The 25,556-nt window shown below is 32.5% G+C and overlaps 1 protein-coding gene across 1 annotated transcript; it reads left to right on the top strand.

The window, feature by feature from the left end:
* Positions 1-9,455: 9,455 nt before the first annotated feature.
* On the top strand, positions 9,456-13,264 carry LOC131653363 (uncharacterized). The gene is made up of 7 exons (XM_058923479.1): positions 9,456-10,020; positions 10,105-10,329; positions 10,375-10,440; positions 10,572-11,324; positions 11,412-11,630; positions 11,736-12,593; positions 12,687-13,264. The coding sequence occupies exons 1-7, from the start codon at positions 9,456-9,458 to the stop codon at positions 13,262-13,264; spliced, it is 3,264 nt and encodes a 1,087-aa protein (XP_058779462.1).
* The last annotated feature ends 12,292 nt before the right edge of the window (positions 13,265-25,556 follow it).

Below are 25,556 nucleotides of genomic sequence, written 5' to 3'. Positions count from 1 at the left end.
AAATCATTCATTTAAAATGAGTTTTAGTGAGTGGTAGTTCATGTAACCTCAAGAATTCTCTCAACGCTATGTAAATTGAGAATATAAAATTGAAATTTAAAATAAAAATTTATTATCTTATTAAAATTATATGTAAAAAAGTATCTCATACTACTTTAGCTAAAGTGTATATTATAAACTGCAATTTTAATGGTTAAAATGTGTGAAAGAATTTTAAGAGGCAAATGTATTTCTAAAGATCAATAAAAATATGTGCATAATACTAAAATAGTGAATCAGCTAATAAATTCAACCATGTCATTCAGGGCCGGTCCCGATTATTTAGAGGCCCAGGGCAAATAAAAAAATAGACCCTTAATTAAAAAACTATTTTACTCACCTCAAAATAAAAGAAGAATCTCGAATCAAAAATATGAAGTCATGGTTGTTTTTAACAATAAAAGAATTTTAATGTAGATAAAAAGGTATATACAAATCATTAAAGAATTCAAAATCGAAATATGATTAATGGAAATAAGAATGAGAATCTTTTAAGTGTCTTAATTGCTCAAATTTCTAAGACTAATTGATAAAAAGTTTATTTATATAATCAGATAATTAGTAAAAAGTTTATTTTAAAGCATAATTGATAATGAATTTAATTTCATCATAAAAATTTGATAGTAAATGAGCTAATTGTATAACAAACTTTTAAATATTTAATTATAACATATAAATATTCTCTAAAATAGTAAAATTTATACTGAAATAAATTAATATTATTGGAATACACTCACAATAAATAAATTTTACCCCGTCAATTAATCACAAACGTTAATTTATTAAAAATATTTGACTCTTATTTTAATTTCTTTTAAAATAATATAATTGAGTGGTTGTGATACATTGATAGTGTAAAAAGTTTTACACAGAAAATGCATAAAAATTAAACTCGAAATAAATTAAAATAAAATTATAAGAGTTACAATAAATAATAAGAATAAAATTTGATTTCAATTCTTATTATAAATTTTAATTAATTATATACAAATTATTTTATAATTAAAATTTAATAATTGTTAATTGTCATAAAAATTATATCAAGCTATGGAATGACTTGGCACTAAGTATTAATTAAAATTTATTAAGATTGAAGCGTGAAAAATTGAAGTAGTATTTGAAAGCCATCAAGAATCGAACTGGAAACACTATAATTCCAATAGAGTTGGTTAAACCGCTGCGCAAAAGCTACAGAAGTGTTTGCTAGTATCGCTGACAGGGATATATTTTATAATTTCAGTATTATAAATTTTAACCACACCCCCCAAATGAGGCCCCCATTTTTCTGAGACCCTGGGCTATGGGCCTGCTTGCCCGGGCCCAGGGCCGGCCCTGATGTCATTGCATTTGACAACTAAAACCAACAAATACACTGATTTTAGGAAAACAATAGAACAAGGGTGAGTAACGAGTGCTAAAATTTCAAAGGTTGTCCAAGCACCATCATATCCATGACTATCCATTGATTTGGGAAATCAGCAATAGAATAGATTAACGAATGCTAAAATTTCAGTATCATGGGTATATATGACTTGATTATCAAAAGCTGTCCATCAACAGCATATCCATATCTCTTAAAATCAATATTGTTTGATGTGAATTATAGTGTTGTGGGACGTGTGATTACAAATCACACCGCAATTGCGGTTTTGATGCGGATGCGGAAGCTACCGCATCAATAATATTGCGGCTGCAATTGCGGTTGCGGACCGCAATTTAAAACCATGCTAATCACAGACATATTGTATGAACAATCACTCATTCCGATTTCTTTTCTGTCTTTTCCTTCTTTCCAGCCCTTTTTACATCATCATCTTTAGGTAGTTTATTTTCACAGGACATATCTTCAGTATGCTGTAAAATTTGGAAAGAAAAAAAAAAGTTAGCAACAATTAGAATGTCCAATAAATAGAAAATTAAATTGTTGATTGATATCACACAGGTTTTGGACAGATTGTAAGGAGAAAGTGCATTTTTGGAACTAAAGTGTGTATGCCTATTGAGTGATAAGGAACAGATGCTAGCAAGACAAACAACTTGCTTCCATTGTAATAGCCAACATAGCATCAACCAAAAAATAGATTAAATAGTGTTAAATGAAGTACCTCAACCTCCTTTGTAATTTCAATTTGGCTTGAAACAGAATCAGCAGGATTACTAACTTGCACTTTAGGAGCTCTTTTTACATCATCAAAGTTATTCTGAAATAACCAAAATTACATAGACAATGTACTATAAACTAGGGATGTTCATGGTTTAAGAACTGCACTGAACTGAACCAAATTAATAGTTCGGTTCAGTTTTTGAAAACCATTTTAATAAAAAATCAATTAAATGTTAAAACAGTTTCAATTCAATTTCAAACTAGTTTTGAACCAGTTTGTATTTATAAACTGGTTTACAATCAATTTCCAGTTATAAACTAGTTTAAAACCAATTTATAATTAAAAATCAAATTTAATTTCAAAATTATTTTTTCTTTTTTATTTCTCTTCATCTTATATATATATAATTTTGTATTTTTTAATGTACGGTACAAATAATTTGGCTTCTATTATAATTGTAACTAAATCTATTGTCGGTTAATATTATTTTTTTTTATAGTTTTCTCTACCGCGTGATATTTGTTTGCTAACTAGAAGATGCAAATTGAACTTCCAAGTTTTTCATCTTTGGTTTTAGTTTGCAAAGTGATTTTTTTTCACAGTTATGCAACCAACACGCATGATATAGACATAAACAGTAGTTTATATGCTGATTAAAAAATTGGATAAACTTCTTTGTGGGGAATCCATTTTCATATGATTACTTTAAAGTAAACAAACATTTTCTGTTTCAATTATCGTTAATCAATTAATTAATTGATTGTAATTTTATAAATTTTAAATGTAATATAAATTGAACTTAATTAAAATGCAGTGTAAATGAATTTTACATCGATGAATTACCATGATTAGTAATTAATTTTTATATTTTGTTATTTTTAATTAACATTTTTTTTTATGTTGTACACGTAACTAAAAGTATTTTATAAATTTTTGAAAAAAATAATTAAAAATAACATTTCTTTTTAGTTCCTGAAGAAAAAAATATTTATATTTTTTCTTTTGTACATTCCGAATAAAAAAACTCAAAATTTTATAATTTTATAATTTTCTTGTTTTTTTTATAATTTAGAAAAAAAATATTTTTAAATTTAATTTTAAAAAAAGTTCATTTTTTAATTAAAAAAATATTTATGTTATTTTTTAAAAATAATTAGTTAAACAGTTTAAACTGGTCTTTAACTTAAATATGGTTAATTGAATTGTTTATAATATGTGGTTCAGTTCATTAACCATTTAAATGGTTCAAATTTTTTGTGGTTCAATGCAATTTAGTTTGAGAAATATGGTTTGCACACCCCTACTATGAACTAAAGAAACAGAAAGTAAAGCCACATAAACACATTACAGTGAAATAGATAGCCACCTTAATAATACGCTTTCTGATCATTTTTTCAATCGACTCCTCTGAGTTGAATACAGGAACACGTTCTACAACATTCTCAAACTCAAAATCTTCAGAGTCAACCTCTGAAGCCTAGTAAATCACCATAGTAACAAAATAAACATTAATAACAAAATAAAGCACCATAGTAAATCATCAAATTTGTTAAACACTCAGTAAATGGATAATTAATTGTACCATCCCTTTCACGCGCCAAAAGATTCTATTCTCGTATCTCGGTGGAACACCATCTTTCTTCGGATCCCCCTAAAGAAGTATCCAAACCAAACAAAAATGAGATTGGAGCAGAAAATGCTGAAGAAGAAGAAAGGTTGAAGAAGAAAAGGTTACCAAATGGTCAGGAGAAGAAGATGGAGACAGTGGCGGAGCCAGAAATTTTAGGGAGTCTGGGCAAAAACTTTATACCTTATTTTTACTAACTTTACACCCTGTTTCTACTAATTTTGCCCTTGATTTTGTCTAAAAAATTTGCCCTTGATTTTCTCCAAAAATTTCACACCCTATTTTTATTAGTTTTGCCCTTAATTTTGTCTAAAGTTTACTAATTTTGTCCCTGGTGTTGTCCAAGAATCGACTATTAGGTGGGGAGTATACAACAAAAGCAAGGGTCGAGCCCGGGCGCGTGCCCGGGCTCGCTGGGCTGTAGCTCCGCCCCTATGGAGAAGATGATGATACGGGAGGGTTTTGCATGGCGCAAGAAAAGTGTGTATTTGGTTTCGTGATAGTATAATCTTGAAAGTTACGCAAGAAAAGTGTACTCCCTCCGTTTTTTTATTATAAGTCGTTTTAAACTTTTCACACAGTTTAAGAAAAATAATAATTGTTGTATGAAAATGAGAAATTATGAAGGTTTTTACAAAATTATCCTTCATTAATGACATATGGAAGATAAATTTATATAATTGAAAGGAGAGAGAATAATAAATATCTACTTTTAATATAATAAAGTACAATACATATGAAATCCTATCATTAACCCTCTAATCATCCAATTTGAGGGTGATAATCGGGGACACAACGGTAATTGCATATACTTTAATAATTTAATTAAAAATATATATTCCTTAATCATTGCATTACTTTTCAATTGTCCAATTTCTTTTCCATAATTAATATTATTGTCATGCTTTTGTAGATAGTTGTGCAAATCTGCATGGAATACAGCAAAACCCTTTGCACGCTTTTTCTCTTTGGTTGCTCAAGAAAACTTCAGTTCTTCTATCATCCTTCTATATATATTATGGCTTTTGATTTCAAGCTCCAAACCCTACATTTGGCTTATCTTCCTCTCCTGTTTCTGCCCATCAATATTAGGTTTATCTTTTTCACGTAGATTCTGCCATACATCCTCCATGCCACACTGTTAGTTGTTTTTCTAAACAACTTTTGTTTTAAGCTATCTATTTTTCGATTTCTGCAGAATATGAGTCGAAAATTTGACTGCATAAAAGACATCAGCGACAAGAAGGAAACATGGAGATTGGCTGTTCGAATTATTGATCTATGGAGCGTTGTTAACAGTAAGGGTGCTGAACATCTGGAGATGGTTATCATGGATGCTGCGGTATAAATATTTCATTTTCCTTTAATCTTGCATTTTTTCATTATTAGCAATCTTTTTCTGGGATTAACCATGTCTTACATTTGTTGTTAGGGTGGTCGAATTCAACAATGTTGTAAACTTTTTTTTCCTTCAATCAGTATCCAATGCATGGAGTGGTTCAAAGCTGCTAATCAACGAAGACATCCCGGAGATTTCTGAGTTTTTGTCAAAGTATTAACATTAGGCAGTCTTTCAATTCAATTAGTTTTGTATGTTGATTCCAATTTATAACATGGATTTATTATAATATTCTCAGGTTGCCTGCAAATGAGCAATCCCAAAAGCCTTCGCAATCTGCCAAATCTATGTCTCTTTGGTCTGGTGGATCTCAGTTTACAACACTTGAAAAATTTGTTCATAAGGCAAAGTGCATTCCTTTGAGTCAATTCTGCAAAATCAAACAAGTATAACTCATAAATTCGTAAATGTATATTCAAGTTATTACCAATTATCTATATGTATTTGTAATGTTTTTATTTTTATTTTTAGGACATGTTATGTGTTACTGTTGGAACTACCACGAAATTTTATGTATCCAAGCATGGTTTGGTTTTACTATGGTTGCACAAAGTGCTCTGTGAAGGCTACTGATTTGAACAATCCATACAAGTGTATCTGTGGCGAAAATGTTCACAAACCCATACCAAGGTTGTTTGTTATAATATTTTCTATTTATGACCTTTTAACCCTTTTTGTCTAAGATCACTCAATTTTATTATATGTATTTATGTAATAGGTACAAAGTTGATATATATGTTTATGACGGTGAATCAAAGTTCCGATTTGTATTTTGGGATGCCGACTGTGAGCAGATTATAGGACAGTCTGCTGATAGCATGCATAAATCAATGTTAGAGGTATGTTAATAATTTAGTTTCTTTGTAAAATAGTATAATATATGGTTTCTAACATACTTTTTCAACTTTAGAATGGTGAAGATGATCCCATGGTTTATCCTGACGAGCTTGACATGTTATTGGAAAAGAAAATGGCTTTGAGAGCTAAAGTACAACCAACCTTTGGGCAAGCATCTATTTGGAAGCTTTCTTATGATGAAGAATTTGTCAGTCAAATTGAAAAGGATTATATTGCTGATGAGGTTTTTCAGTTTATAGTAATCCGCTTGAATATCTTAAATTAACTGGAATCCAACTGTATTAATAATATCCTATTGTATAACACAGGCTCATAGTCTTCCTCCCATGCAAAATGCTGTTGCTGATCATGTTGATACTTCCATGGTATGTTATTTGATAATTTGCAATGTTCTCATGCAAAACATGTATTTTATTCCATATTTACTAAATCTGTTTACTACATTTGAAGGAGTCCTTATATGCATTTGGAGAAAATGATCCTGACAAGAGTTTGGCCAATACCCCTTCAAAGAGTGTTTCTCATGCTGTTGATGTTGAAGAATCGGATTGTCAGATTTTAGGACTTACACAATATTCAGGAACCAAACCACCCAAAAAAGTGAAGATTGAACCAAATGCTTGAAGACTTCATCAACTTTTTTATTTTATGCATCTTATATCTTATTTGGTGGAACTTAAAATCCTATGGTTTATGTTTTTTTGTTGTTAAGTTTATGGGATGTATTGTTTAATTTACTTAGTAGTACTGCTTTTTGTACCAACAAACCTTTCACTCTTGGACAACATGTATTTTTTGTATTCAAGCATTTTATTTAATTTCAATTTCGAGATTGCCATGGAATTATTTAGTTCAGTTTTAATCAATATCTTATTCTGAATTTATTGTTATGACAGTTTATTTGGGTTGTATTGTTTCAAAATTATATCTACTTTTGTTTATCACTTTTGGACAAGATGCATGTGAGATATTTTTACATTTATGCCCAATCCAATTGTACTTTTACTTAATCATATTATTTATATAATATGATTATAATATATGCTGCAGGTGAGATATTGTGATTTAAATTTTTTATGTAACAATGTAGCCATCTCACATTTAACCTATATATTTTATTTACAAAATCATAATAACAAAATTATACAAGTTTAATTTGAACTTTTTTTTGTGTGTGCATATTTAGGGTTCTTTTTAAATATTGTATGAATTACTAAATCATGCTCCTATTAATATTTTCAAAAACAGATATTCTCATCAACCAATATAACTTTTGCTATTCCATTATTTTTGTTTCTAAACTTAGAATAGTTTTTATTTATTTATGAAATATTTTCAATAATCTCCCTTTTTTACTCAAGCCACTTACTCACTCATTTCATTTATTACATGCTTTGGAAACTAGACAAGTTAAGTTTGTTTCACACTTTAAACAATCATCATTGCTTTTCTATCATGCTTTGGATGTTTAATGACACTTAACGTGTAATGCCAAGAATGATAATCATTACAATTTCAAAACAAAATTGTGTATGAAAGATATTAATTAATGACTATGCTAAGCGTGCAGATGAAAGCAAAGGACCAAATAAAAGCATCTCAACTCCTACTATAATTATTACATATCCACATAACTTAAACATACATATATTATGGCTTTATATTCCTACCAAGTCTTTGTCCGAAATTTTGTCTAAACAAATAAAATTAGCAGAAATATGGATGATCTGAATCAAAAGGCTCTTGAAGATAAATGGTTTAGCAGTGTGTTAAGCAAAAAAAGATTAGCAGAAGCAAGACTTCATCGTAAACGTCAACTCCAATCCAAGAGAGCAAAGAAATTGAATGGACTGCAGAAGGAGAATGTAGGAAAGACTACCCCAATTAGTAGACATGATAATGCTCATACAAGAATTCCATTTTCTACCATCTCTCAGAACATTCCAAGTTCCAGCAATTTGGTTTTAACACCTTTGCAGAAAACTCATGCTTCCTCAGTGATCAGTAGTCTTGCAAATTCGTTGAATAAAAAACGTCCAAGAGTCGTTACTTGCAGGAACATCAATAATTTAGGGACGAATTTAAAGAAGAGATTTGATAACGTTGTTGGTGAATGTGGTTCTACATCTTCAAAAAACTCTCCATTACGGACTACTGAAATTAATGAACTTTTTGAAGATGACAACGAAGAGGATAATATGCATGATGATTCGTCAGAGAGTATGGTTTATTTATGGTAATGTACATTCTCAATGAATTTAAACATTAAACAAATTTCTAATTAACTTTGCATGTATCAATTTCCAAAGGTTGGAGTTCAGACGACAGCATGGTTATGGACGAAGATGAAGAAGATATGGACAATCAAGCTGTAATGGTCAATGCACTACCATCAGGTTTTGTAACAATCATGTAATCATTGTGAGTTAAATTATATTGTTAAACATCCTTTGATCTGTTAACTTAGCTATGCATTCATTTAGGAGATTTTTACGACATAGGTGATCCAGTGTTTGAATGTCCAAAATATGGTGCAAACATGTGGTATTTAGAAAGGAAGACCAAGTGTCGGCAAACATTAAATCCTAAGTTCACAATGTGTTGCGGGGATGGTAAAGTTCAAATTCCTCTATTGAGAGAACCTCCACCGGTGTTACAGAAACTGCTGTTTGACCAAACAAACCCTGAATCAAAACTATTTCAACAACAAATACGTCTTTTCAACATGATGTTTGCATTTACGTCTCAAGGTGCTAAAATGGACAACCGTTTTAACAATGGTAGAGGTCCTCCAAATTATCGAATTCAAGGACAATCATGTCATCGTATAGGTAGCATGTTACCATTGCCAAGACAAAATCCCTGATTTGCACAACTCTATATATATATGATACTGAACATGAAATACAGCATAGAGTAAACGGATTCAAGTATGTCTATTAATTACTTCATGTATAATAATATGCTCTGTTTTATGCGATATGGACCATATACCATTTTTTTGTTTTCATTCTTTGCAGGACAAAAGACGGAATAGATGTTGACATAGTGAAAAAAACTCTCTTCTATGTTATATCAACACAATGTTCATGCTCAAAGTTTTAAGATGGCAAGGGATATACTTTCCGAAGGCAATGTTTCTGACCTAAAGCTCCGTCTTATTTCCGAGCGACGCACCGATGGAAGAATTTATAATCAACCAACTGTTTCCGAAGTTGCTGCTCTAATTGTTGGTGATGTTGATACTGCTGAGAAGAGGGACATAATAATGCACAAACAGACTTGACAACTTCAAAGAATAGATGAATATCATACATCATATTTGGGATTTCAATATCCATTGCTTTTCCCTTATGGCGAAGATGGTTACAGGCCTAACATTAGACATCGCAATCAAGATTCCAACAATAGACGTAACTCAGAATCAATGATTGGAGTAGCCGACAACGAGGATGTTCCGTGGGAGCAAGCAACTAAAAGAAATAGACTCACAATTAGAGAGTGGTTCGCATTTCGTATTCAAGCCAGAAAGAATGAGGCCCAAACAGTTATCAGATCAAGAAGGTTATTTCAACAGTTTTTGGTTGATGGTTATACAATGATGGAATCTGAGAGACTTCGATGGTTAAGAAAAAAATCTAAACTTCGAGTTGGAAAGTATAACTATCTAACAGATGTCAGAACCAATGGACATACCGATGGTGCAAACACAGGGAAAAGGGTTGTCCTTCCATCTTCGTATGTTGGTAGTCGCAGATACATGGATCAACTTTACTTTGATGGAATGGCAATATGTAGTTATGTTGGATTCCCCGATCTATTCATAACGTTTACGTGTAATCCAGACTGGCCAGAATTGAAACGTGTACTTGCTTCTAATAATCTGACACCAGTAGATCGGCCGGACCTCATAACGAGAATATTTAAGATGAAATTCGATGAGTTACTGTCAGATTTGACTAAAAAAAGTATTATGGGCAAAGTTCTTGCATGTAAGTATTGATTCATTTCAAAACTTGGCATATATTATTTTGATTCTTAAACATCATTATTCATACATTTTTTTTCTGTTGTAGATATGTACACCATTGAGTTTCAGAAAAGAGGCCTGCCCCACGCTCATATTTTGATATTTCTACATCCATCCAGCAAATATCCAACACCTGTTGATATTGACCGTATCATATCTGCCGAAATTCCGAACAAGGACACCGACGGAGACTTATATAACTTGGTAAAAAGTCACATGATTCACGGACCATGCGGAAACGCAAACCGGTCTTCGCAATGCATGAAGGAAGGTAAATGTTCCAAATAATTTCCTAAAGACTTTCGGGCTGATACAGTCGTCGATCAAGATGGTTATCCAGTTTACAGAAGAAGGGACAACGGCCACACTGTCATTAGGAATGGTATAGAGGTTGACAATAGATTTGTTGTTCCTTACAATGCAAAATTGTTGTTGAAGTTTAGAACTCATATTAATATGGAATGGTGCAATCAAAGCACATCCATAAATATTTGTTTAAATACATCAACAAAGGCTATGATCGAATAACCGCTGCAATTGTCATGAATGAAAATGGATGTCCTATCGAGAGTCAAGATGTTGATGAAATCAAGCAGTATATTGACTGTAGGTATGTTTCTCCAAGTGAAGCATCTTGGAGAATTTATGGTTTCCCCATTCATGGAAGGAAACCAGCTGTGGAAAGATTACACTTCCATTGCGAAGGTCAACATTCAGTCTACTATACTGACATCAGCAATGTTTCTAATGTTCTTGAGAAACCAAGTGTAACTGAATTGATGTTTATGGCATGGTTTGAAGCTAATCAGAAATACATCGAAGCTCAACAGTTAACTTATAGCAATTTTGTTTCAAAGTTTGTATATGTCAAAAAGAAAAGAGAGTGGAAACCCAGGCAGAAGGGTTACACAATTGGCAGGTTAATTTGGGTTCCTCCAACTACAGGAGAATTGTACTTTCTCAGAATGATGCTAACACATGTGAAGGGCCCTCGAAATTATTCAGAACTGAAAATAGTTAATAACGTCAAGTACGATACATTCCGTGATGCATGTTTTGCAATGGGTTTTATTGGGGATGATCGCGAATTTATAGCTGCTATTTCAGAGGCATTTCAGTGGGGTTCTGGCCATTATTTAAGATTTCTTTTTGTCCACATGTTATTGTCAAGTAGCATTAACAGACCAAGGCATGTATGGAGCAAAACACGACATCTTATATCCGATGGAATTCTTTACTCTCAGCAGACTATTGCCAACAACAGAGGTAACATGTCATTGAAGTAAAAAGTAGATATCAACTTCCTTAACTTCATTTTTTAAATAATTCTATTGCACACTTCTGTTAAAATAGGTTTGAGGTTATCAGAACAAGAAATCTACAATCTGACATTGATTGAGATAGAAAAGCTACTACAATGCAATCGTAAGAGCCTAAGCGACTTTCCTGGGATGCCAAAACCACAAGGATATGTTCCCGAAGAATTTGGCAACAAGCTTATTTACGAAGAGCGGAACTACAATCCCGATGAACAACTTCAAGAATTTAACATGCTGTATCAGAATCTCACAGGTTTCTTCACTGTCCATTTGTATTTTGTTATAAATGTAAAACCAAATTATATAGTATAGCATAGTATATTAATTTAATTAAGAATAATCTTCTAATTACCAACAGATGAAGAAAGGGATGTATTCAAGCAAATCATGATGGCCGTGAATAACCAGAATGGAGGCGTGTTCTTTCTTTATGGTTACGGCGGTACAGGCAAAACCTATATGTGGAGAACATTAGCTTCTTATATAAGATCAAAGAAACAAATATGTTTGACAGTTGCTTCTTCTGGAATTGCCTCACTATTACTTCCAGGTGGCCGGACGGCGCATTCTGAATTCAAAATTCCAATTCCCACGCTTGAATCTTCCACATGCGACATAAACAAAGGGAGCGATAGAGGTGATCTACTAAAACTATCAAAGTTGATAATCTGGGACGAGGCTCCAATGTGTCATAAATTTTGTTTTGAGGCATTGGATAAAACTCTGAAGGATATCATGGGTGGATCCAAAGCATCAAATAAAATATTTGGAGGTAAGGTAATAGTCTTCGGCGGTGATTTCAGGCAAATTCTTCCATTTATTCCAAGAGGCAGCCGCTCAGATATAGTTCATGCTACAATAAATTCATCATACATATGGGATCACTGCAAGGTTTTGAAACTTACAAAGAACATGCGACTACAGCAGTCGGCAACATCCACCAGTTCTGCAGAGTTAAGACATTTCTCAGATTGGATTTTAACTGTTGGAGATGGGAAGATATCAGAACCAAATGATGGTTACGCAGAGATCGACGTTCCTAAAGATCTGTTGATCTCTAACTTTGATGATCCCCTTGAGGCAATATTTGAAAACACTTACCCAAATTTTGATGTTAATTTCAATAATGTGGATTTTCTACAGTCAAGGGCAATATTAGCTGGAACCATAGAGACTGTTGATCAAATCAATCAGTATATTTTAGAATTTGTTCCCGGTAATCAACATTTCTTTCTAAGATTTCATTGTGTATTTTATTTTTTCATGCCCAATATTATGTACGACAACTAATAATATTATGAACCTGCAGGTCAAGAGAAAGAGTATTTAAGCTCGGATTCAGTTGATACCACAAACGGTGACGACAATGAATCTTTTGATGTTTTAACTCCTGAATTTTTGAATGCCTTGCAAGCTTCTGGTGTCCCCAATCATAAAATCAAATTGAAAATCGGTACTCCAATAATGCTTCTCAGGAATATTGATCAAGCAGAAGGTCTTTGCAATGGAACACGTCTCATTGTTACCAAATTGGCCGATCATGTTATCGAAGCAAAAATTATTTCTGGAAAGAACATTGGTGGTGTCGTATACATTTCACGAATGGACATAACTCCGACTCAATCCCCATGGCCCTTCCGAATGACCAGAAGACAGTTTCCTATAACGGTATGCTACGCTATGACAATTAACAAATCTCAAGGTCAGTCTTTAGATTTTGTCGGTATATATTTGCCAAGAAGCGTGTTCAGCCATGGTCAATTTTATGTGGCAGTTTCAAGAGTAAAGAGCAAAAAGGGTCTAAAGATTTTAATTCACGACAAAGACAAACAACCATTGTCGGTGACGACGAATGTCGTTTTCAATGAAGTCTTTGAAAATTTATAGTTGGACATTTAAATGTTCTATTCAATTAGTATTTTGAAATTTTAAACGCCATGCACGTTAATCATTTCAAGTTCGGGGGTTTCTAATGAAGATCTTGAAGGATACTATGATTTTATTGTAGATGCACAATATATTTTTTTGTAATTGCAATAGATAATATATGCAACTCATGTATATCTATTTTTTTTCAATTCACACATTCTTCAATTATAAATCATTAATCTAAAGATTTAGTAAAACATAAACATGCCCTAAAAGAATTACATCATAAAAAGATCCACTCTTTAATAAAATAAGTCAACGACACCGTAATTCACGTTGTTACCAAACAATGTAACATTTGCATAATCTTTCATAGAATTTAACAGACGTAAAACTAAATCACAGTCAACATAAAATCCATATTCTTAAACAAATACATTTCACAACACAAACACTAAAGATAAAAAACAACCAACCCAACACAGTACCTTCGTATTAAAACATACCAGCAACATCAATTCCTGTTCACTAACTCAACAAATATCAGATCTGAAAATGGAATCATTGAGAATTCAAGCACGTCTCCTGATTTAAGTTTCTTCTCTTTTGCAAAAGAGTACCATCCAAGCCCAATATGTTTTTCATACTGATTCCTTCCGGCCCTAAGAATTACACAGTGATATCCTTTTCCATCAACAAGATCTACCATCCTTATTGCATTCTGCGTCTTACCAAAACATGTCTTTGATATTTCCATTGGAATATTCTACAGAATTTATAACATGCATGATATGTAAAATATAATTACAAATATAAACATAAATACATTAAATTGTTCAAGATATTTACCAATGCATTTTGTCCAAGCATGTTTGATTCTGTGACATGCTTCCTCCACTTTACTTCCCCACTATAATCAGCCATGCATTCCACCTCAGTAAGAAATCCATCGTTTATGAGAGTTTTTAACATTTCATCTTGCTCTTCGTCGAACTCTTTAATGATTTGACGTGCCCACTCAAGGGAGTCTCTTTCCGGATCACTTAAACATTATATACAACAGTATAATTATTTTACAAATTATAAAATAATTATTTCGAATATGTACTATTCACTTTTTTGTTGTTGTTAAGAACAGCAGCCATATAAGTACAGATCTAACAAAAATCTTTAATAAATACTTAGTTTTCAACTATATATCCCTATATGAGATCAAGTTTTTTAGTGCATGCAAAAGTAGAGAAAACTGAAATATTCTTATGTCTTTCATAAATTTTCTACTTAAGCATGCACAGTCTACTTACCTGCTGGAAGGAGAAGGAACAAATGGTACACCCCACTTCACCATCTCCAAAGTTGTAGTGATAATAGAGCAAGATATTTCCATTTCTCTACAACTTCCTATATATGCTCATAGGTACACACTTACATTTTGGGCCGTGGAACTTGATGGGCCTTTATTTCATATGACATAAAAACCAAAACAAATTAAAATAATATTCAACATTATACTTTGTAACATGTATACATATATTGTAAATCATACATTATTACTTATTTTAATTTCTTATTTATGTTTCAAATATAAATCTTATTTTACTCGCAATACAACATAAATTAATTCCTATAGTTTTTTTGTTTATAAAAAACATCTATTTTAAAATCCAATAGAGTTTGGACTTATCTATTTTTAAAATATTTTCACATTCTTAATAGATACAGTAAAAAGGAATTCATATCTTAAATGACAGCATTGTAACAAAATAATAGTTTTCATATTCCAAACATATGAATCACATTAAAGTTAGATGCCACAATAGTTATGCATAACATACAAATAAACTTATAGATTCCATAACATCAGAATTATAAAAAAGATGTAACCATTAGAAATTTAACAAAAAAGATAGTTCAGTTTTGATAGAGTTAAGGAGCATTGCAGGAAAAGTCAACACATAATGTCATCCAACAACAAGATTTAAATTATCCCATACATAAAGGAAAAAGAGTTTGTGAACTGAAAATACTTAAACAACATAATAGAAAGCAAGTTTCTTCCACAACTTTTCCAAGACCCATCATTTCTTCTTCATCGTAACATAAATGAAAGTACCATGTCGCGCCAATTGACATGTCAGTTTGTCACCTCTCTTAAACCCTTTGGCCTTCACATATGCATACCATCCTTGAGTCATGTATTTCTCAGATGGACTTGGAACCCCGTTACGATATGCCGTCTTCACAGTACACTTGAACTGTTGATACAAATCACAATCTCTAATGGTTACCTCCTTCTGATTACTTGCCAAGCAGTCTATTGCTATCTGCTTAGGGAAATGCTGCAACAACATAGAAATTCATTGATCAAACACTTGACATCAGCAAAGTATTAAAACACTAGGAAAATTTCGAGCATGCTTACCTGGACATTATCCTTCTTTACTTTTGAATTCTTTATAGCAATATCCCAGCAGTAAGTTGGCTTTTCCCCCCACATTCTTATCCTAATATTTGAAACATTTTTGCCCTTTTTTGCAAGTTTCATTGTTCTTTTCTGATTCCCATCTGTAACAGCTCTTTTGTTGGCAGTCCTGCACTCAGCCTTCCTATTTGTTCTCTTATCAAGGACAGTTGCTTTGTTCCCAACTGTTTTCTCAACAACAGTGTTGGAGTTCTCAGTGGTTTTGCTACTGGGTTCACTATCCTTCCCAGAGACAAGGGGGACATCATATTCTTCAACCTTAACATTCCTTATAGGAACAACTGTGTTGATGACATTTGAAACAACTTCAGGGGCATTCTTGGAAGTTTCTGCAAATGTAACAGATTTCTTCGATTTTGTCCTACCTTTTCTAACAGACCTGGCACAAGATTGTTTTTCAGAACCATCTGCAACCTCATTCACGAGTTTCTCTATTTCATTCATTGCTGTCTCCTCACTGGAAGAACAGTTGTAAGTCCGTTAGGACGTCATGAATGCGAAATAAACAATAATAACCCTAAGTCTTACTTAAAACAGCGAAAAATTGAAAGATTAACAACTTGAAAATATATATAAGATGACAATCTGGACCGAAAATGAAACTCTTATGAAATAGTGAGTAACACTAACAGGCAAACAAAGATAAATCAAACTTTCACAATATTCTGAAAGGTGGATTTCAGAAATAGTAAGGGTTCAACTCCATTCACATCATTTTCTAAAACTCACACAAAACCATTTTACCATGCAGCATAAATCAAAAAACCCTAAAACTTAAATAGATCGGGCATGGAAAAAATCCCAACAAGTGAAATAGAGCAGGAATTCATGTTTCTGACCTGATGACCTCTTCTTCGTCGTCTGATATCCACCCATGCGTTGGCTTTCGTCCACCCCTCAATGTCTTCATTTCTTACTATCTTCAGAAGAAATGTCTGTTTTTTTTCTAAACGAGAGGAATGAAATCCGGAAAAGTGATGTAATGTGAATAGTCCAAAATATATCCTGACTATACCTTGCACGCTTCAGTTTCCCTAGACTTCTTCAATAAATGACACCTATTTAATCAATCATAACTGTTGCCTATTATCCACGGTGTAACCAAAGCAATTACTAAACCATTTGGAACAACGCTTTGTATTGTAACTAAAAAAATGCATTTAAGTTATCTTTATCTATTAACTTCAAATATACATGCATACCCTACTTTTTTTAGCTTTAGCAATACCATGCAGTGTTTTTATATTTAGTTCTCCTTTGTTTTGTTTTTTATTACTTCCTCTTTACCATTTTTTACGGCATTTCAAAACAGTAAAAAACTATATATATTTTTTTATTTATACCTTTATAGTATAATCCAATTATTAGGGACAATTATTATATGTTATCAACTATTTTTAAATGAACTATTAGTTTTTGTCATCACATTTATTATCAAAATAAAATTTATCATATGCAGAAATTAAGTCACATATTAGTTTATAAATACTTCATATATAATTTTTTTAAAATTTTAATGTACATGTTAGAGCAAATATTTCAAACAAAAACTGTCAAGTTATTTTTTTCCACTCACATAATAATTAGGAATCAATAAATCCAGATAACATGAAATTTATATTTCAAAAGAATATTATATTAACACACTTATTATTGGGCCTTAACTGTTGGAATTTTAAACTGGGCCGTGACATAAAATTATTAAATTTCAATCTTTTTTTCGAAATTGTTAAATTTAATTTAGATTTAATTCCATTCAAATAATATTGCTATTATCATTTCTCCTACTAATTAAAAAATCCTACAGGTCTTATTTTTATAAAAAATACTATAAATAATTTTAAACACTTAATATTTTATTACAAAAATAAACGTAATTTATACATAATTTGTGCTTTCAGATGCTTTTTTCTATAAAATTTTATTATTACCAATTATATTGAACTGCAAATGTTGTTACAATATTACTTACACATAATTATATAAAAACTATAAAATAAACATTTCAAATGTTTTTTTCTCTCTTTCATAATTAATAATAATAATTATTTTGTTCTAATTATTTATTTTTTTATTATTTTATTTTTTCTGTCATACATAATTCATTTTTATTTCGTAATAATTATGATTTATTTATTTTTATTTATATACATATTTCATTTTTTTTAATATAATTATTTAACCATAACAATATTATATTTATTTAATATTTATAATGTAATCCACAAATTTTAATTATTTGTTTTGATACATTATCAAACGTTTAAGATTACTTAATATTAAAACTATTACATTTATGTTCAAAAGTTTTTTTCCTCTCTGTCATAATTAATAATAATAACTGTTTTATTCTAATTATTTATTTATTTATTATTTTTTTTAGTCATACATATTTCATTTTTATTTCTTAATCATTATGATTTCTTTATTTTTATTTATATACATATTTCATTATTTTTAATATAATTATTTAACCATAACAATATTATATTTATTTAATATTTATATCGACTTTACGTGACCCGTGCGGGCGCACGGGTCCTTTACTAGTTTAAGGATATAATAGGAAAAGTAGCATTAATTATTCATTGGAATTGTAAAGCGACTTATATTTAAATACAAATTTTTTTCCAAAACGACTTATAATAAAAAACGGAGAGAGTATTTGGTTTCGTGACAGTTGACATTTGAAAATAACTGCATAAATCTACTTATAGTAGGGATCCGTCACCTGCTATAGCAGGTTAGCCTAGAGATTAACTGACACGTGTCAGTCAGTCCGTTATAAGTTTGTTACAACAATTTTTTATTTTTTTTTGGTTTTTGTGTAATAATAAAAAATGCTGTGATAATTTATTTTAAAACAGCTATTATAATTTTAACTGATTAATTAAAATAAATTATTTGAATTGATTTATGTATATATTTAATATAAGTAAGTTTCAGGTTAATATATAAAGTTATAAATTATTATAACTTATTTAGTTTAATTTAATTTGTATTTTAATAGGTGTTTAATGAATATGCACTGATATCGAATAGAAAACCATATTTCTATTATATCATTAAAAAAATTTAAAAATAAAAAATATTTTAATTAAATATATAATTGTGATTGATTCACAGTATAAAAGTGGATCATTCATTTTCTGTTTTAATATTTATAAAATAGAAAATTAAGATTTTTGTATTACTATGAAAATTGAACACTCACTCATACACGTTTTAGTTGGTTAGTAAAAAAATACTACTATTAATCTTTAATATACTGTTTCAACGTGAACTTGGTGCAATTATAGGTAACATAAATATTTCCATTTTTTTGTTTTCATCTCACTTCTCTCATATTTCTTTATCAATTGAGATTAAACAAAAATGTTAAAAATGTTAAGGGGACCCATATATTTTTATTTTCTCTTCACAAGTCATCTTTTATCCAATCATGAGAAATGCATTACTTCTCTTCTATTTTTCTCGTAAATGAATTCCAGATTCTAAATCAATTTTACCTAAATATTTCATATATCAATCAATTTATTATTAACAAAATTAATTATATCCGACTCAATTTTAATCAACGCAAAATTAAATATACGCTAACTCTCTCAAACAATCAGAACCATAGAGATTTATTTATTTTGATCAAGTAATGTGGTCAAAATTTTGAGTTGTATGTCTCAAAAAATTAACTTTTTCAAAAAAATCTCATATAATTATTATAAGTCATACAATGATACAAATACTTTTATCATATATTTTTATGTGTAACTTGAATATTTCTGCTAGTATCCTAATTAACTTTGAAAAGCAATTGATTTTACTTTTGATAAACATGTCTCGTTAAAATCAAAACTAAAATCAAATTGTTGATGGTAGTCTTTTGCTACGAGCCTAGTTTTATATTTGTTCGTTGTGCCATAAAGATTCTTTATCACCATTTACAACCAACAGGATTTCAATGAGGTGGAAGTATTGTCAAATTCCAATTTTGGTTAGTCAAAAGAGCATCATATTCAAGTTGTATAGCATGATGCCAATCATGTTGAGAAAATGCTAGAAGAAAAGAGATGGGAGAGAAACACAGACAGAGAGAAAATACAGAGAGAAAAAACAAGTTTTAATCTTCTACTAACTTTCATTGGTCTATCCATGGCGTCTTCCATTAATACGGGAGGTGGAGAATGGAGTATTGTAGGTAAGAAACTCGGTAAAAAGGAGTCACAAGGAAGGTGGAATATCATGAAGAATGAGAGAGGTTTTGTCAAAGGAATGACGACAATGTTCTTCCTCACGGACTTTGGAGATGGTTGGAAGGCTAGGGATTTGTTTTTTGAGTTTAAAGACATTGGTGTGGTGGATGAATTTGTTATCCCGGCTAAAAAAGATTGGAGGGGTTTGAAGTATGGCTTTGTGAGGGTTGTGAATGTAGAGGATGAGAGGATGGTGGAGACCAAGCTCAATAATATCTTTTGAGATGGAAGGAGGATAGCTGCTAACATCTCAAGATTCAAAAGAAAGATTGTTAGCAACCATGAGGGTAGGGTTCCTTTCAAGAGGAATGTTGGCAATGGTGTTAGGAACAAAGTCATATTTGGGAAAAATAATGTTGTGTTTGCTGGTCCTTCATGTGCTTATGAAGGGTGTGGGGATGGATCAAAAAAAGTTACGTAGAGGCGGTGAAAAAATTCAAGGGGGAAAGTAAGGATAGGAAGGAGGAAACGGATAAGTCCTTCACTTTCAATTCATTAGAGGAAGAGAAACGCAGGTTCTGTAAAGCTATGGTGGGCATCACGGTTGCAACGGACCTTGCTTTTGGGGTAGCTCAGAGTTTGATAGAGGAAGGAATTTTTACGGTTCAAGCTACATCGTTAGGACCAAACTAATGCTTGTTAGAGGAGACTACGGAGGGAGATCTAAAAACTTTGCTCGAAGAGGGAGAAGAATGGAAAAAGAAGTGGTTTCGGGAGGTGAGAAAATGGAAAACGACGGATGTTGAATGCTTTAGAGCTGCATGGGTCTCTATATATGGAATACCTTGTCATGTGAGGAATATACGTTTTATTGAATAACTTCTGTCTGATATTGGTATTATTGTCAATTTCGATTTTCTCGATAAACCATCGGAGAGGCTTGACGTTCTATCTTGCATGATTTTCACTAAGTGCATAGAACCTGTAAGAAGTATGGTGAAGGCTAAGGTGGATGGAGGATGGACAAACTTGATGATAATGGAAGATCTCTTAGTACATAGCGACTCCAATCGTGGTCATGGGGGAGATGTGTAACACCCCTCTAATTCCCCCGCGACAATTAACAAATTAAATCAGAGTAACATGCAATAAGGGTGTCACAATTCATAATAAAATAAACCTCATTCGTCTTATGTCATGCATTCACCAAGAACATCTAATCATAACTCATAATTCAAATTATCATGTTTACACATCGGAAATAAATCGTCAAGTCAACATCACATCATTAAAATAAATTAAACAAATAGAGTTATCCTCTCAAACTCAAACATCGCGTTCCCAGTGTTACATCTATCAGACCATGACACCTGACGCTAACTAATACATCGACTTATGAGCTAATCCTCACCAAGTCAAGCCGCTATCCTCATTATCAAAATGACAACAAGTAAGGGTGAGTCTCATCACAATTAACCAATGTTATTGCATCATAAACAACAATATATCATAGTTATATCATTCACCCAATCGTTTCATATTCAGACACATCATCATCACACATTCACAATCATCAAGTCATAACATAACATATATTAATCATGTTATAAAAGTCATGCATATGTATGAAACTGACACTATGCATGTGGTACCAACATCATCAATGGGAAAACCCACCGATCGATCTAACCTCATCAAGATACGGCCCTGTCAGTATAATTCCACACAATGGGAATTATACCCTTCACTGAATCCCCACATCAAGATACGGCCCTACCAGTATAATTCCACACAATGGTTATGAATGCATGCAAACATATATACAACATACTTTCATCATCATCATTTTATGAGTAACATCATCTTATACTCATTTCATCATCATCATCATCATTAACAAGCATGTTCATATATACATTAACATCATTCAATAAAATCATATATCAATTAATCATACAGATTATCTCATTCTACTCATCATAGTCCAAACATCATTCCAAACAGATCATTAGTTCAAAAGTTACGCAACATCAACTTTCAAAATTTACAAACAGCAAAAATATGCATTTCACGCTGGCGATACGCGTACCAACAGGGCCAAAATTCCACAAACACACACACCATACGCGTATCATACGCGTATGAACAGAACCACATTTCCACACAAACGCACACATACGCGTATCACAAGGCCATACGCGTACCAATATCTCATCATACACGTACCATACGCGTACCAGCAGAAGGTGCATTTTGGTGCACAACAAGGAGTGTACCATACACGTACCACCCCCATACGCGTATCATACGTGAATGGGCAGAAGTTCCCAAAAACTGCAACTTACTCATTCGTCTTCCTCGCGAATCCATTTGTTACAGCCTGCGATTTGGATCTAAAACCAGAAATTCCACACTCTTAACAGTATAAGATTAATCTAAAATCAATAGTATATGACCCTTTATTCGATTTTACTCATCACAACCTAATTCTACTCAATTTATTAGGGATTCACATTCATAGATTTCAATCTAAGGATGAACACAACAGCAAAATCAGAATACAGAACCTATTGATCTAAACAACATCCCTAGTCAATATTATCATTCATAACATACAATAATAGAGATTAACTGGAGAGTCCCCCTTACCTTAGCCAAGAGTTCTTGACTGGTCTCTCCCTCTTCAGTTCTCCTTTCACGTTCTTCGTGTTCCAACCTTCAGTCTCTCTTTTCACGTTTTGTCCTTTCTTTCCCAATTCTTATTATTTTATGAAAAATAATATTAAAATTAGTAAAGGCTTTACTACACCACACCCCCTCTTTTACTAATCTCACACATGGCCCAAATGCCATAAACCATACACCACACCCCCTCTTTTACTAATCTCACACATGGCGCAAATGCCATAAACCATCATCTTTTACATTATTTTCATAAAATCCATAAAAATTCTAATTATTAATCAAATATCCAAATTAAATTAAAATTAAAATTATACGGGTGTTACAACTCTCCCTCACTAAAAGAGTTTTCGTCCTCGAAAACATACCTCAGGTAAAGAGTTCCGGATAAGAATCCTTCATCTGGCTCTCTAGCTCCCAGGTAACATTTCCCTCAGCTGGTCCTCCCCAAGCTACTCTGACCAAAGCTATTTCCTTGCCACGTAATTGCTTCAGTCTTCGATCTTCAATCCTCAGAGCTAAAGTCTCAACCGTCAAGTTGTCTTTCACCTGCACATCATCTACTTGGATCACATGGGGCGGTTCCAAAATGTATTTCCTCAACTAAGACACATGAAATACATCATGCAAGTTTGCAAGCATCGGCGATAAAGCGATACGATATGCTATTTCTCCCACTCTTTCAGAAATTTGGAATGGTCCAATAAAATGCGGAGTCAACTTCTTCGACTTAAGCTCGACCAATACCCGTCATAGGAGTAACTCTCATAAACACATGATCTCCCTCTTGAACCTCAAGTGTTTTCCTCCTCTTGTCATGATAACTCTTCTGACGACTCTGAGAAGCTTTCATTTTCTCTTGAATCATCTAAATCTTCTACGTAGTCTGTTGTACAATTTCTGGTCCAATAACGGCACTCTCACCAGATTCATACCAACATAATGGAGTTTGACACCTCCTACCGTACAACGCCTCAAACGGAGCCATATCAATACTCGAATGAAAACTGTTGTTGTAGGTAAACTCAATCAAAGGCAGATAACTATCCCAAGAACCTCCTTTTTCCAACACACAAGCACGTAACAAATCTTCTAATGACTGAATCGTCCTCTCAGTTTGTCCATTCGTCTGCGGATGATAAGCAGAACTCAATTTCAGCTTAGTACCCAAAGCCTTCTGCAAACCTTCCCAGAATTTCGACATAAACCTCGGATATCTATCTGACACGATACTTGAAGGAATACCATGTAGACTAACTACCTTCTCAATATACAACTGAGCCAGTTTTTCCATCGGATAATCCATTCTTACTAGTATAAAATGTGCAGACTTCGACAATCTGTCCACTACGACCCAGATAGCTTCACAATTCTTGACAGTTCTCGATAAACCAAAAACAAAAATCCATTGATATGCTATCCCACTTCCACTCAGGAATAAACATCAGTTGCATAAACCCATACGACTTCTGATGCTCAACTTTTGACTTCTGACACGTCAAACAAGAATACACAAACTCAGCAATTTCTTTCTTCATTCTAGGCCATCAAAACATCTTTTTCAAATCATGATACATCTTGGTAGAACCAGGATGAATACTTAATCCACTACGGTGTCCTTCTTCCAGAATACTTTTTCGAAGTTCAGCAACATCAGGAACACAAACTCGATCACCAAACCTCAATATACCATTCTCGTCGATTCTGAATTCACCGCCTTTACCTTGGTTAATCAAAGTTATCTTATCAATCAACTCAACATCAGCTTTCTGACCCTCTCTAATCTCTTCAAGAATACCACTAGTCAGCTTTAGCATACCCAATTTAATACTAGAAGGAATACCTTCACATACCAAACTCAAATCTTTGAATTGTTCAATCAAATCCAATTCTTTCACCATTAGCATAGACATATGCAAAGTCTTCCTACTCAATGCATCAGCAACCACGTTTTCTTTACCAGGATGGTAATTCAAACTAAAATCATAGTCTTTAAGGAATTCTAACCACCTTCTCTGCCTCATATTCAGCTCCTTTTGATCGAATAGATACTTCAGACTCTTATGATCACTGAATACTTCGAACCTCGAACGATACAAATAATGTCGCCACAACTTCAAAACAAAAACCACAGCTGCCAACTCTAAATCAGGAGTCGGATAATTCATTTCATGCATTTTGAGTTGTCTTGACGCATACGCGACTACTTGTTGATTATGCATCAGCACACCTCCTAAACCCATCAGTGAAGCATTACAATAAACCACAAATGACTCTGTCAGATTCAGCATAATCAAGATAGGAGCACTAGTCAACTTCCTCTTCAGCTCTTGGAATCCTTCTTCACATTTTGCATCCCAAATAAAAGCCTGACCCTTTCTAGTTAATTTAGTTAACGCCAATGCTAACTTTGAAAAGCCTTCTATAAACTTTCTGTAGTAACCTGCAAGACCAAGAAAACTACGAATCTCTGACACTGACTTCAGAGCTTCCCACTGAGATACTGCTTCTATCTTTGTAGGATCAACATCAATACCATTCTTAGAAATCACATGTCCCAGAAGACTGACTTCCTCCAACCAAAATTCACACTTCGACAGTTTGGCAAAAAGTTGCTTCTCTTTTAACAGCTCTAACACCGTTCTGAGATGTTCCGCATGTTCTTCCTCATTCTTAGAAAATATCAGGATATCATCTATAAACACCACCACGAACTTATCGAGATAAGGATGAAAAATCCTGTTCATATACTCCATAAAAACACCAGGTGCATTAGTAACTCCAAACGGCATTACCGAATACTCATAATATCCATACCTTGTTCTAAAGGCAGTCTTATGAACATCATCATCCTTCACACTAATTTGGTGATTCCCAGACCTCATATCAATTTTACTAAATACACACGCTCCAACCAGCTGATCCATCAAATCATCAATCCTCGGCAGTGGATATC

The sequence above is a fragment of the Vicia villosa genome, linkage group LG1, assembly GCF_029867415.1.
Source record: "Vicia villosa cultivar HV-30 ecotype Madison, WI linkage group LG1, Vvil1.0, whole genome shotgun sequence".
Classification (NCBI taxonomy): domain Eukaryota; kingdom Viridiplantae; phylum Streptophyta; class Magnoliopsida; order Fabales; family Fabaceae; genus Vicia; species Vicia villosa.
Note: the sequence above shows the minus strand (reverse complement) of the source record. Positions and strands in the feature narration are given on the sequence as shown.